Below are 14,651 nucleotides of genomic sequence, written 5' to 3' on the forward strand. Positions count from 1 at the left end.
ATGTCTCCGCTACGAGAGAAAGGAGGTTCCCCTTACTAAGGATCGATCCTCGCCACGCGATAATCACCCTGGCTTGGTCGTACAAGTATCTCTTAAAGATTCACGCGGATACGTGAATGGTTTTGAAATAACGAAGAGATCATATCAGAAATTTTCTGTGCCTCCTAAAGTACGAATGTTATTTCGTAAAATAATGTTTATATTGTTGGCAGTAAAGTTGCGCATGTTTATGTGTATATATGATGGAAGTACCAAAGATGAGACGAGTTTCCGTTAAATAAGAGAAAATGTTCAGTTTTCTTACAATGAACAAAATTAATATGAAAATGTATTAAGGGAAAGTACAAAATATATTAATAAATATTTATGATATTTATTATAATTAATTATTATATTATAATATATTATATATAATTAAATTTTTATAAAAAAGAATCTTCAATTTTCAATAAATTTGTTCAACAATTAAAAAAAATTTAACTTCAATCGACTTTTATCAATAAATGGATTATTATTTATCAAAGAATGTTCAGCTATTTAATAACTCATGTACACAGCGCCAGGTATAAAATATAACATTAACACAATTACATATTATTATACCGCAAGATATAATTATATCCCGTTTCCTCGATAACTTTATGACAGAGAATTAAAAATGCGAGATTAAATGCGGCTCGGCGAACGAAACAACAAATCGAGAGAAAATGAAGGAAGTGACTTACAAATTTTCTATAGTGAAGAAACACATTACTAGCGGCAAACTTATATCCCCGACGATAACGAGGTGAATGTTAAATTACAGTCGCGGCAATTATGTGTGACGCGAATCCCAAGTTATCGTCGCAAAACAGGCGCCAATCGCGCATTGCTGCGAGATACGTTGCTGTAACAGCATAACGATGATAGCAAAAAACTTTTGTCTCTCTCTCTCTCTTTCTCTCTTAATACATTGCTTCCGATATCGTTGCATGTCGCGATTTACTGTAACGGTTCGCCAAAAGAAATTAATTGAGAAGTAACGGTCGGTATACGTATACATATGACTCACTATAATTAAACAGGATGTCTTTCATTAGGTCATATTTGAAATAAATTTTTCATATATAAGCATAAAAAAAAAATATATATATATATATCTGAATAAAGATTGAGAAATTAAATTTAAAGTGTACAACAAAAGGATAATTTCATTTCGAAATAAGTTTTAAAGAAATTTTAGTTCATTAATAAAAAAAAATAAAAATTTCTTATGAAGTGGAAAGTTGGAATATAGAGATAATTTCGAGACATCTATTACATAGTTTTATATCGAGAAAGCCCGGTCTCCGTTTCTTAATGATCTTAAGGCGCCTCCATTTCGCGAAAAAAAAAAAGAAAGACGAAAACGTGGGAGCAAAAGAGGGAAGGAGCGGAAAAACGGGATCTACCGGAAGTAAACGGGTCGGCCAGGCAACCCCGTTGCCTGTAAAATCCGCGAACGCTAATCATCCGATTGCGGCGTAATTACACACGCGCATAAAACCGACGATAATTAACGACTCCAAGGATTTTCGCAAGGATTATTGATAATGACACGGTTACGATGCGCTCCTAAGTGGAACGAGAGCTGCGAAAAATCACGTCGGCAAGTATAAACGCAAGCTTCTCGTTGCATCACGCGTGTATTAGCATATCTGTTTAATTGATAGTTTAAGCGGATAGAATTTTTCGAAGAATGCAAAATAAAATGAAAAAAGGCGTTTCAATATTTTTGCCTCCACAAAATAATTGTTTCACTTAATTTTACCGAGAAAGCACGCGTTGCAAAAATTCTTTTATATATGTACCTATATTTATTTTATATATATTTTATATTATGTATATTATATATACGAATATGTATTGTATATACGAATATGTATATATACGAATATATATATATATATATATATATATATATATATATATATATATATACGAATATCATATGTATATGTATATTTATATATATTTTATGTTATGTATATTATATGTAATTTATTTTATATATATATATTTTATTTATATATATTTTATTATTATAAATATATATATAAATGTTAAATAACATTTAAATATCGAATTATTGTAATGAATAAGAGAAGGTGAAGATTTTTCGAGGCTAATTAAATAGCACGAAGGTGCGCCGATCGGTAGCCTGACATTTGTACGCAAGAGATTATTGGAGATAGATCGTTATGCCGGGTTTATGGTCGGCAGTTAAAGGACTCGCGCGAAAAATGTGCTTCAAAGGTGTTTTTATTACGAGTTAATTATCAGCGTGTTTGCAACACTCCGACGTTGGCGATGCGTGCGTTGCGCTATTTGTAGTACGCGGTAGTAATTGGATCGTAATGGCAATCTTTTACGTTAGTCACCGATTGCGCAATATCTTTCTCGCGTTTCCTGGTTTCGTGACGTTAATGGACATTGTACGAAAAATTATAACAAGCCAGCGAGCGTGATGCAAGCGTGGTCTGACAGCTTGATTTTGCGCGCGAAAGCCTATTCGATTGATTTAATTGCACATGTCTCTTATTATTAGAATACATCATAAAATATCCCCCTCCCCCAAAATTAAAGAAAGAAATTGAAATAGAAATGATATTAACTAAAAGAAAATAATATTAACCAATAAAATAAAATAAAATAATAAAAATAAAATAAATATAAAATAAAAATAAAATATAATATTAAATAATATAATTTTGTTAAATGATAATATTTTTTAGCTGTGAAAAATGTAAAAAATTGCGCGCAGTATAAAGGAAGACGCTGGTATATCGATCGATCATTTTTTTCGAGCTTTACAAAATTTTTTTAGCTTACCTCGCCGTTCTCCATGGGGGTTGCTCTGGAATACTGGCTGGCGCATATAACTTCGTCGTCGTAAGCGGGCTTGCCTGCGACAGGCGGTGCCGAATATCTCGTCCAGCATTCTTCGTCGCTGGGAGCATAATACTGCCATGGTTGAAAGTTTTCACCATCCAAGGACCTCTCCAGGATCCAGGCCGCGGGTCTCGGCGAATTCGCGGCTTTCACTATCACGTACTCCACTTGGTAGACCTATAAAAAAAAAATTTGTCAAATTTGTAAAATCGTCAAGATAAAGTACTTATGGTACAACTTCGTATGTCATTAATAAGATATTTTGAAACAGATGTCATTATAATTTTTTTTAACATAATACATTAATGTTTCTCATTTGATTGCAATTGGTGATTCGTGCATGGTTCAGATTTTTTAAAGTTTAGAGAGAGAGAGAGAGAGAGAGAGAGAGAGAGAGAGAGAGAGAGAGAGAGAGAGAGAGAAAATGAGCGAAATCCGCGTATCCTCTCAACATCCGCGACTTTTTGCTGCTGCGCCGAGATAAAAATCGTGAGGTCAATGACGGGGTCCGGATTTGCGAGTCTCCCGTGGTCTTCTCGTCGGGAACCCCGCCGAGGTCCGTCCGATCTCGCGACGGATAATTAATTTCGAGCAGCCGCAGATTGCGCACAGAACTATTACCTGATGCCAGTATCACTCGCGTCGACGAGACAACTAAAAGGATATATGTAAAACGCGTGAATTGCGATTCTATATACGCGATTCTGAGTAGACAAGCGATGAAAATCAGTTGCTACTTCCTACTTTCTTTTACCTGTCTTCTCCAGTCGAATTTTTGTTTCTACTTTCAAGCTTTGTTTTTTAACGTTTATGAATTCTGGAGGATGTTGACAGATTTTATTTGTATATAAAATGTATTGTATGGAGCTTTTACTTTGTACCCTCAATAGGCAGAAAACAAATAGTTTCCAACTTAAAGATTGAGGAGTAAAATCTATAGTTTCGGCAAAATTATAGATTAAATATAACATATAGATAATTTTATAGTTAAAGTAAAATTAAAAAATATATATACTTTATTATCTTATAAAATTCTATTATATAATAATTATATACATATAATATATATAATCTTTATTATATATTAAATTATTTATTTGATAAATAAAATATATCCTATAATTTTAAAACAGGATGATCCGATTACTTAAAATATCAAAGTATATGTTAGATTGAATATTCAAAAATTTCGACTCGAATTGTTATTACTTTCTCATCGTTCGCTCTCGCTAAAATCGCGTATGTATTGATAGTCTAAATATTTTAAGCGTATAGGAAGTGCACTCGTAAATATCTCAACGTTGAAAGTCTCTTGACAAGCCTGTCGCAAACGGCGTACATACGAATTTTAAAATGCAATCCGGCATAACAAATCGTAAACGCGGCACGCACGTTGGCGAGTTATAATATTTCATCTTGTAGGTGAGCATGGCATTATAGAACTCTCCGTCAAATGCTAGACAGTGAGCGATACGGCATGTGTATATCGTATATTATTATTTTCTAAATAACACGATATTACATGATATTTTAGATAAGCACTTCTTCAGATAAATGTCTTGCATAACTTTAGATATATCTTTAGGTGTATATCTTAATCAATATATCGAGTCTCTAAATCAATCGTTGATTAAAATTAGACAATATCTGATCAATATCTTTCTTCTCTCATTTTTCATTAAATAGATATATATATATATATATATATATTGCTTCTATATACAATATATATAATATATATTCTTTCGTTCACACTAATCAAGATATCAAGCTCTCGAAAACTTTCTCAAGTCACGCAGACGAGGATTGTGCAGTCGCATCATGCATCTCCGAATACAGTCGCGATTTAACAAGACGGGAGTCCTTCATCCTGAGCTTCTCGTGAGCGAACCGTGTCTTTGTCGTTGTCGCTGTCGTTGTGCTCGTTGTGTCGTCGTTACGCCGGCATTGTGAGACCGAGAAGACCGACGCCCACTTTCGGATCATAAAGACAGATCGCGTGTCCGCGATACCGGCTCCGTTTCCTTCTAAGGATTTCGTCCGGAACGACCGGATTCGAGCCGAAGACTTCAATTATCCGGCTCTTTTACTATGTAGACGAGAGGAGACGAATGCGCGAATGCGAGAATCCCAGACCGCCCTTTCGGCATCTCGGACAATCGACGATGACGTGTCGATAAGTAATCCTCAATTCGCGCGCGACCAATGGCCTCTCTATAAATCATATGACACATCGACACGGCGTTAACGAGGGGATACCCGAGAGGATTTCGATCGACTGGTTTAGCGAACCATATATGCGCGACAGGCTGCCGCCGAGGAACATATATTTGCGCATCAACGTTGCTATGACAGGAGAAAAAGCAAAAGGAAAAAGGAAAAGCGCGCGTTATACTCTGGAGGTTCTGTCTCTTTTCTCACCCGAGGCTGCTCGCCTTTTACCAGTTAAATATTTACGTTGGCCGCACATGCAACTCCGACCTTCCTTCCTTCGAGTTTGCTCTATCGCGTGCCTCGTCATATGGGGTAGGTCGTAAGCAAACCGCGAACACATTACTGGCTCAAGGTTGCCCCTGAGAGTGTTGGATATCCATCGCGGAACGGTGTATGTATATATACAAGAGAGAAATTCAGAGTTTATCGTCGACGTGCGCGTCTGACAGAATTATCGACGAAGGATGAAACGTGTTTAAACGGACGACTGCCTGTCTGTCTGACTTGTACGAAACGTCGTCGGACTGCCATTAAAGGAGAATAAATGGGAACCAGAAGTTAGATCTTGAAACACGTACGAGTGTAGTCATATTATTCTCTGTGTGTATTTATTCATATCTTCGCTTTCATATATTTTCTTGACCCTTCTCACATTTCTCATCAAATATGACAACCGATACAGGTGAAAAATTATTGAAAAGTAATTTAATAAAAAAACAAAAAATGCCTAATATATCGGATCCATGTTTAAAACCTCATATTTGAACAAGATTTTGTCTAGAAAATTAAAATTAAATAAATCACGTGGTTTATACAGACTTTCAATTGTGATAAATAGACAGAACTTTCTCGATAATATCATCTAATTTTTTTAAATGTAAAAAATGGTAATTTCCGATTGGGCACATTCTGTTCCTAATATCATACATTTTATTCTTAAAAGCTAGATTATTGAAAAAAATTAATTAAAATTGTAATAGATTTTAATAAATTAAAAATTATTTAATTATCAATAAATATTGAAAAAAGTCCAAGTAAAACATCATTAGAAAAACATCATTAGAAAAACGTCTCATAATAGCAGTCTAATAATAGCACACAAATATAATTTGGTAAATTATAATTCAAACACAAATTACAAATAAATTACAAAATATAATACAAAATTTAATTATAATTTTAAATGATAAATATCATAATGACATCAGATTACTTTTTAAACTAAAGTTACATATTTTTAAAAAAATATCAATAGCAGTATATAGGTATACGATATTAGGGAAGTAATCATGAAAGAAATCTACTTAACTTTCATTAATGAAATTAAAAGACTATAATCTATAGACTGCATATATGTATGTAAAGAAAAAAAATATCTTTATGTACCTTTTCATTCAAAACACTTGTCTAAATAAACGTATGCAAACATTTTTTTAGATGACCAAAACTGAAATAATTTACACGACAAACTGACTACTTCGTATATTTCTACAACTAGACTAATGTTATACTTGGTGGAAAAATATAGTATATGATATTTGGAAGATATACGATATTGGGCTCAATTCCCTTATCTCTTTGAACATTTTTATGTTTAATGAAAATTAAATTTCTATTTCTTCTCTTTACAAATTCAAGAATAATAGAAAAAAGCAGACAATTTATATTTTTTTTAAAGTTAATTTTAATGTTCTTTCTGCAAATTAAAATTATTTTTTATCAAAAAAGATCTTTTTTTTTAATCACTCCCATATTTTCTCATAATTCTATTTCTGGAACAATATTGCATGCTGTGAGATGGCTTACGTTATCGCGTGTCGATACTTCATGGATGGTATTAAGAACTTAAGAAGGTGTTTCAGAGCAGACTTGGTTCAAGGGGCACATTCGGTAGAGTTAGCGCGTATAAATACTAGGCGGGATAGCCTTGCACGAGAGGCACGTTAAGGGCCGTACTTGACGCGACCTTCGATATATCAGTGGCGTAAAAAGATTGCGATCATAATTGGCTGGAATTTCGTTAGCAGCTGGCAATTGAAAGTGTCTGCATACCAACGCGAAATCGCAAAGTTTCACATTCGTGTAATTCACTAGTGAATCCTGACGTCGATAACAGAGGGGATTTCGTCAAAATTATTTGGTATTTTTCTTGGTATCTTAGCTTTTAATTTAGAATCAATAATAAGAACCTGGAAAATTTCTAATCCCATTTTTAATTAAAATTTTTTAATTTTTTTATTTGGAAGGGAAGATTTACTCAATCCCAGGATCCACAAGTGGCATAATTCAATACAGTGATTGCAACAGAAATATTCCATATTATAAAAATATTTTCAATTATATACACATCTCACACTTGATATTGTATATGTATAATTAACAGTAGAATGTGTTACCTCAACATTAATTACAATTTCTCATTGCATATTGTGTATTTTATTCAATATAAGTCGAATCGCGGTATAATATTCCTGTATCCTTTCCCTTCGTAGAGACTGACAGTGTCTAGATTGCCATTTTAGGCGCAGCGGCGTCATTTCTTCCGCGAAAATGAAAAGTAGTCATACTCGATCTCGGTATATCCGAGAAACACGATTGTGTGTTTTGTCTCCGTAACGTCGCGGGAATTCTCGAAGCGAGCGACCACGTGACACGAGGACGGGGATGGCTCCCACGATCACGAACGACGAGACGAGTTCTGACCGTCTCCTTCCGAGGTTAAACGCATCCGCAGCCTTGTAAGGATGCGTCTGGTATTAGCATCGGATGACAGAAATGGCTTTATAGCTGACGCGTAGATGAAGAAAGTCGATAATGACCTAAAGGATCGATAGTCCTTTTTTTCCTCCTTTTTTTTTCCTTCGGACGATGCGATGATCAAATCGGATATTAGTTTTATGATATGCGGTCAGAAATAGTATTTGTAAATGATTCTATAAATGAATATAATTTACTTTTAATTTTTTAATTTATTTTAATTGAATTTTATTTTTAAAAATTTAATTTAAAAAATCACTCGAATAAATGGCAACGCGCTTTGCTGTGAACTTTATTTTTAAAGTTCAAATCCGATACTAATTGTAAGAAAAAGAAAATGTTTTTACACTTTCCATTGGATTATTCCGGATTATTCGCATCTTCCGTTAGACAAGTTTTGCCTTGATGGTCAAAAAAACAAAATAAAAAGCATCAATTTTAATAGCATCTTAATTTCAACTATTTCCCAAGGAAAGTCTTTAACCAGAATTACTAACCGATCTAGTTAACCCGAACGAGACAGAGCAGATATCATCGGGCGAGAGGCTGTGAGTAACTCGCTGAGATGTGAAAGAAACGGCGGCAGGGAAGAAATTAAGGAGAGTCGCGGTATATCGTAAACAGATCTGTCGCGTCTCTCGTAGCTTTTATCCGCGACGGGATCTCGAAGAAGGAGCGACACCTTTGTCAGTAATATTCGCGTGTAACGGCGCGTTTTATAGCCCGCGTTTTACAGTTTCACGCTCGCCGGCAACAATGAACGACGTACGCCAAACGTCATTTGTGCGCGATCCGCGCGATAATGACAGCGATGAACGTGCGATCTCCGTAAGAGACGACTCGAGATATCACGATCGATCGAACGACCTAATGGAACGGGACAATGAGATGTGAAAGTCCGCGATCCCGATTTATCGATGGTTTTATCTAAAATCGGCTAATCGATGTCCCGCTTCGATATCGCCTTCGATACAGTATAGAGATAAAATAGTCAGATTTAAATTTTGTTATTATGTAGGTATAAAATAAAATATAATGTATTGAGCAAAGAATAATATTATAATATTATAATATATTTTAAATTATATTTAATATTAATATAATTTATATTAATAATATAAATAAATAATATAAATATATAATATATAATATAATAGGTATACATATATTTATATTATATATATTGTACTATAATAATGTTATTATGATTTATATGTATATATTAATATTTTATGTATTAATATTATATAATATTATCTGACTATATTTCTTTAACAAAGAGCTGCCACAAAGTGTGGCGAAGAAAAATCGCCGTCGTCACGAAGATTCTCACGAAATAAGGAGAGCCTCGGCCACCCCTTTACGGGACCAACGCCGGATTCTTTTCTCGACCGAGGCTAAGGGGCACCGCTAATAAATTGGCATCGCATGCTATCTCGCTGGATGCTCCGTAAATGGGGTGGCATCGGCAAGAAAGTTTACCGGAGTCGGGCCGGTTCCCGAAGCCGTTATGGCTCGAAGTACGACCTCGCATCGTCTCCGGACCTTCGTTGTTCTTCAGGACCGGAGAAGTGCTCGTTGTCGTTGGAGAAATATAATCCCGACTTCGTAATTTCTCCTCTCTTTATAATATTTTCCTGTGCGTGGAAGCACCACGCGCCACAGTAATAATGATTTACGCACGCGATTGTCATCCGCACCTCGCCTCGTTCAGCGAGTTAAATGAGATAATGAAGGAACCAAAGTGCTTGTCGCGCGTTTAGCACAAGTATAATGGATGGGGCGTGTTAAACATGACGTTTACAATCAAATAACGTGCGAAACATAAACAGAAGAAATTTATAAAAATACGAATTTTATATATGTATAATAATATAATATTATATAAAATATATTATAATTATATAAAATATATATATAATTATATAAAATTATATAAAATTATTTTATAATAATAATTTTATATAATATACATAATTACTCTTTCATAAATGTTTATATATCGCACACAGATAGAGATAAAATTATATTCTTGCGATTTTATTTCTTTTAAATCGAACGTATTCATAAAAATTTCTTTCCTCTCGATAGAGAGAATGGCTAGAGAGATTGGCTGCGGGAGCTATATTATTAGGCGATTTTTTCACGTCGACATGCCATGTATCATTAACGTTTTCTCTTCATTGTCGACCCACGGAAAAACCCACCATCGATCAAAGGGTGAACCAGCGGGGTAAAATATAGATGTGAAACAAAAGCGATTCTTTGCAAGACTGCCGCCTTTCCACTCCCACGTAAGTAGTCTTGAAAATTCGCGTGTATCGAATTGTCGTGATTAATTGAACCATTAAATCTCTGTGTAATTAAATCGATATAATTTCCGTGAGTCGAAGAACCATATATGTTTATACACAAAAGATATATAAAATGCAACAAATTAAAATTATTAATTTAAATAATAAATAGATAAAATATTGTCATTTTATTTCGTAATCATGAAGATAATATTTATATTTATATTAGTTAATTTATAAAAGTGTTATATATCTGTTGATTAAAAATTAATATAGCAAACTGTTTTATACGACTTGAAATAAAATATGTAAGTGTGTTTCTATGTCTTCAATGCTTTTAATAAGCTTACATATTGATGAATGAATATATAATACTTTTCTATTTTGCGCATTTATAAACATGCATGATTAATTATTACAAACTACCGCAACGATAAGGGATCTTAGAAAACCGATATGCAATTAAACGACTAGCGCCCGGTATTATTCGTTCAAGGTAAAGTAATTAGATAAACGAATCAATTAAATGTCACTGCGAAAAGTCGACGTAACGTGTTATTATCGATTGCACCGGAAAATGTTGCGTTTACACGCGCGAGACATATTATTAAACCTAACCGCTTATTGCTACCTTTCTTAGGACGGTGCGTTCATAAAAATGTTCGGGGAGTGTCCAACACACACAGGTAAGATTCTTTTGCTATTTAAATATACTCGATCATGACGTCAAACACGCTTTCCTTAAATCGAATCACTAATACATGGAAAGTCGCGAATGTAAACTTTTCTAAAAATATTAATTAGATATGTATGTTCTCGTGCGCGATTGACTTAACAGGGAACCGCTGACATGAATGGAGCCTAATGAATTCTAGCTTCGGGACATTCACGCTCTAGACTCTAGACAGTGTTATTATTACATTATCTCCTACATAGTCTTACACGATGACTAATGAAACGTTTGAAAAGTGTAACCTGTCAAACTTCTCCTTGAAAGATAACATGCAAATTTCATAATTTTATAATAGTAGGGTAAAGGTGCCTATTATGAGATAGGTTCCCAATATGAGATAGCATCTTAGTAACGACACCGTGCATTTGAAATGTGTGGTGCTTGCGTCGCTTACTTCCTCGGATAAACAGGTCCAATCGTGTATCAATGTGCGCCGGTCAGCGACAGCGAACAGGCGAGGACACGCTGATTTGTCGCGGAAGCAAAATCACAAATTTTTCCGCACTAGATTCAAGGTACGTTAAATTTTATAAAATTTGTTTTGAATGTTGTAAAATATTAATAAATTCGTCGCTAATGTAGTCTATTTTATGATACTAGTGTACATTATAGTGTTTTATAAGTGAAACAAAATGTTTTTTGTTGAATCTCGGTCAAATGGTAAGCTCTTAATAAGATAATAATAAAAACATTTATTTTTATCTATATGTCTTTTATTTTTGGTGTTAATAAAAATGAAACTAAGTTACCTAATATGAGACAGTATCTCATATTAGGATTTAGGATCAGCTAGTATCTCTTATTAGGAGACATTTTGGTTTTGATACAAAAACTGACTTACTTTAAACAAACCTATGTATATTAAAATTCGAACGAGATATAACTTATTGAAGTAGGATTCCTAAAACTACATGAAATGACGATTAAAAACAGTATATAAATACTTTCCTAATTGCATATATTTTGGAAATAATTAAGAAAATGTAAATGGTATCTCATAATAGGCACCTTTACCCTATAATTTCATGGCTAAAAATATAATTATATGATAATGCAAAGTATTTAAAAAAAAAAGTCACAAGATATATGATGAAAGAAAATTTAATTCAAACAACATAAAAAAGCGATCTGGTTAGTTGTAACGATTTCGTTTTAGAATTTCCTGTTAATATCGAGTGATAATATTCCGCGACAATTTATTTAAACCGAGTACATGCGCAAAATTGTCAAAGTTAATCAAACAAGAACGTGTTTTCGCATTAATGCTCTCTCTCTTTCTTCTCTCCACCTAGCAGCTTATTCATGACGTATTTTGATGACACGTCATGTCGCTGGCTACTACGTCTCGGTCTAATGCACCGACAATATATGCATGAAACGGTGAGATTTATCGGAGAAGTATCGCGTTACCATCATTATAGAACGCGAACGTATTAATTGCGGATGGATTTAAGGTAACGCGAGACGACATAATCCGATTACTGGGACTCGTGTCAACGAGACGCGCGAGATTCGTCGGCGATCCGAAATTCCTCTGCTGAATATATAAGATTACTAAAAGCTTTTAGGCCGCGAGGGATTCCGAGTCTCTTTTCTCTTGACGCTCTCGCGTAAACTGATATTATTATTCGACCGAAAACGGTTCATCATAAGTGCGGTCCAACATGGATAATGGATTATCGTTTGCGCAACCGTGTGATCAAATAAAAAAAATTATTAACGAAGACAAATAAAAAAATTAAAAATGACTTATATAGTTTGTATGCTTTAGTAGTAACATAATTTTACTTTTGTCATTATATTTAAAAAAAATAATTTTAATAATTATTTAATGTAAATTATATTTAATATTATAATTATATTAAATATATATTATAAATATAAAATATTAATATAAAATTAATGTAAAATAAAATTAATATAAAATATATTAATATAAAATATAACCACACACACAAAGAATATTTATTTTGTAAGAAATGTATAGTATGAAAAATTACGAAAAATCCTCTACTTTTCCTCATATTCCTTCATTAATTCGTTATCGCTAATAATCATGAAAATGAAGATTGGCGTGGTAAGGGAATATACGATTTTCATGGACGACTATGTCTGGAAATCGAATTCTTACGTCGGTCGACGCGAGCGGAATCGAATTATGGGGAACGTCGCCGAGGGAAATGATTATTTGATGAAGAGCGAAATTCGATTGCACGTATGTCGGAGTTTAGTTAAGAGGGAAGAAGCTCGGCAAAATTGGATTTAGGCATATACGTATGTAAGTGTAAGCTGGTGCAACGACCCCGCGCGACATTACATCGGAGCAATTTATATCGTTACCGAAGCAGCAATTTGACGATGTACTATTTTGCCTCATCGTGTATTTACCTCGACGTTGGATAACAATCAGAAAAAAATATAGTTGCACAACTTCACATTCGTTATCTAACAGTAAGATAATATATAATTATAATATCTAGATTGTGTGTGTAATTGGTGAAAAGGTACCTAATCGAAAGAAAACTGATTATGCAATTTTCCAACCTGACAAATTATTTTCACGTACATAAAAGTACTATCAAAGTCTCATATTAAATTCTGAGACGAAAACTCACATATATTTTTAATGGACCGCTATATCTTTGTCTCATTAATTTTAATTGGATATTTTACTCGGTCCGAGATATAACATATCATAACAGCATATTTACTTCTCAAAGCAAACGGAGAGCACACACTCGCCGTATTATTTATGCGGCGAATTATTTGCGTAGCGGGTTATACGACCATCACGACTCCACTCACTGCTCTTCCGTCTCGCGATTTCCGAGGTGAGAATTCTCGCGCATCTTCGGAGTCTCCGCGCGGTCTGCCACGAAGGATCCCACGTCCTGGTCTCTTGCCAATCCGATCTCCCGGTTTGGCCCGTGTTCCCGCTGACGGTTGCCAAAAGTCATTCGAGCGGGCAACCGCGTGTTGCATCGGGGACCGTTTTCGTCGCGCGTTAACTAGAAATCATGATCGGCGCGCCGATGAAATTAATCCGAAAAGAGCGAAGCAACCAGGAAGTGCGAATGCGATCTGATGTAGCGAAATTTCTCGGAAGACATTATCTCTTTCTTTCATCAATTTTACATTTCATTAATTACGCGATATTTTTTTAAAATAATTTAAAAATTAGTTAATATAAATTATATTTAATATACAATATTACGTATAATACGTAAATATAAAATATTAATTTTATAGTCTCGGTTGTTAATATTTTCTATTAATATATATGTATATTATATTAATATTTTATATTTATATATAATATTTTACATTAAATAATTTTTTTAATTATTTTTAAAAATATTGCGTAATTAATGAAATGCAAACTTCATGAAAAAGAGATCGTATCATTCTAATTATATTTGATATAAAATAAAATGCAAAAAAATTAAAAATATGTGAGTTTTTGTCTCAGAATTTAATATGAGACTTTGATAGTACTTTTATGTACGTGAAGATAATTTAAGTTGGAAAATTGCATAATCAGTTTTCTTTCGATTATCTTTTCGCCAATTACATACATAAATGCAAAATTGATAAAAAAAAGATTATGTCATTCTACAATAATTATTATATTTAATATAAAATATTAAATATATAATTGGAATTTAGTATAAATTCTTCTCTTCCTCTTTTTCTCTCTCTCTTTCCCGAAATATAATTTTTACGCGATATTTATATGCAAGCAT

The 14,651-nt window shown here is 33.6% G+C and overlaps 1 protein-coding gene across 2 annotated transcripts in view; it reads right to left on the bottom strand.

Moving 5' to 3' along the window:
• Positions 1-14,651, bottom strand: part of Wb (wing blister) — a 197,696-nt gene that overhangs the window by 143,435 nt on the left and 39,610 nt on the right. For both annotated transcript variants that reach the window (XM_083041632.1, XM_083041631.1), the window contains exon 3: positions 2,851-3,087. In XM_083041632.1, coding sequence (XP_082897758.1) covers positions 2,851-3,087 — 237 coding nt within the window. The remainder of the gene's footprint in view (positions 1-2,850; positions 3,088-14,651) is intronic.

The sequence above is a fragment of the Prenolepis imparis genome, unplaced genomic scaffold (assembly GCF_030444845.1).
Source record: "Prenolepis imparis isolate NDT839.2.m4 unplaced genomic scaffold, iyPreImpa1.0 SCAF_7, whole genome shotgun sequence".
Classification (NCBI taxonomy): Eukaryota; Metazoa; Arthropoda; class Insecta; order Hymenoptera; family Formicidae; genus Prenolepis; species Prenolepis imparis.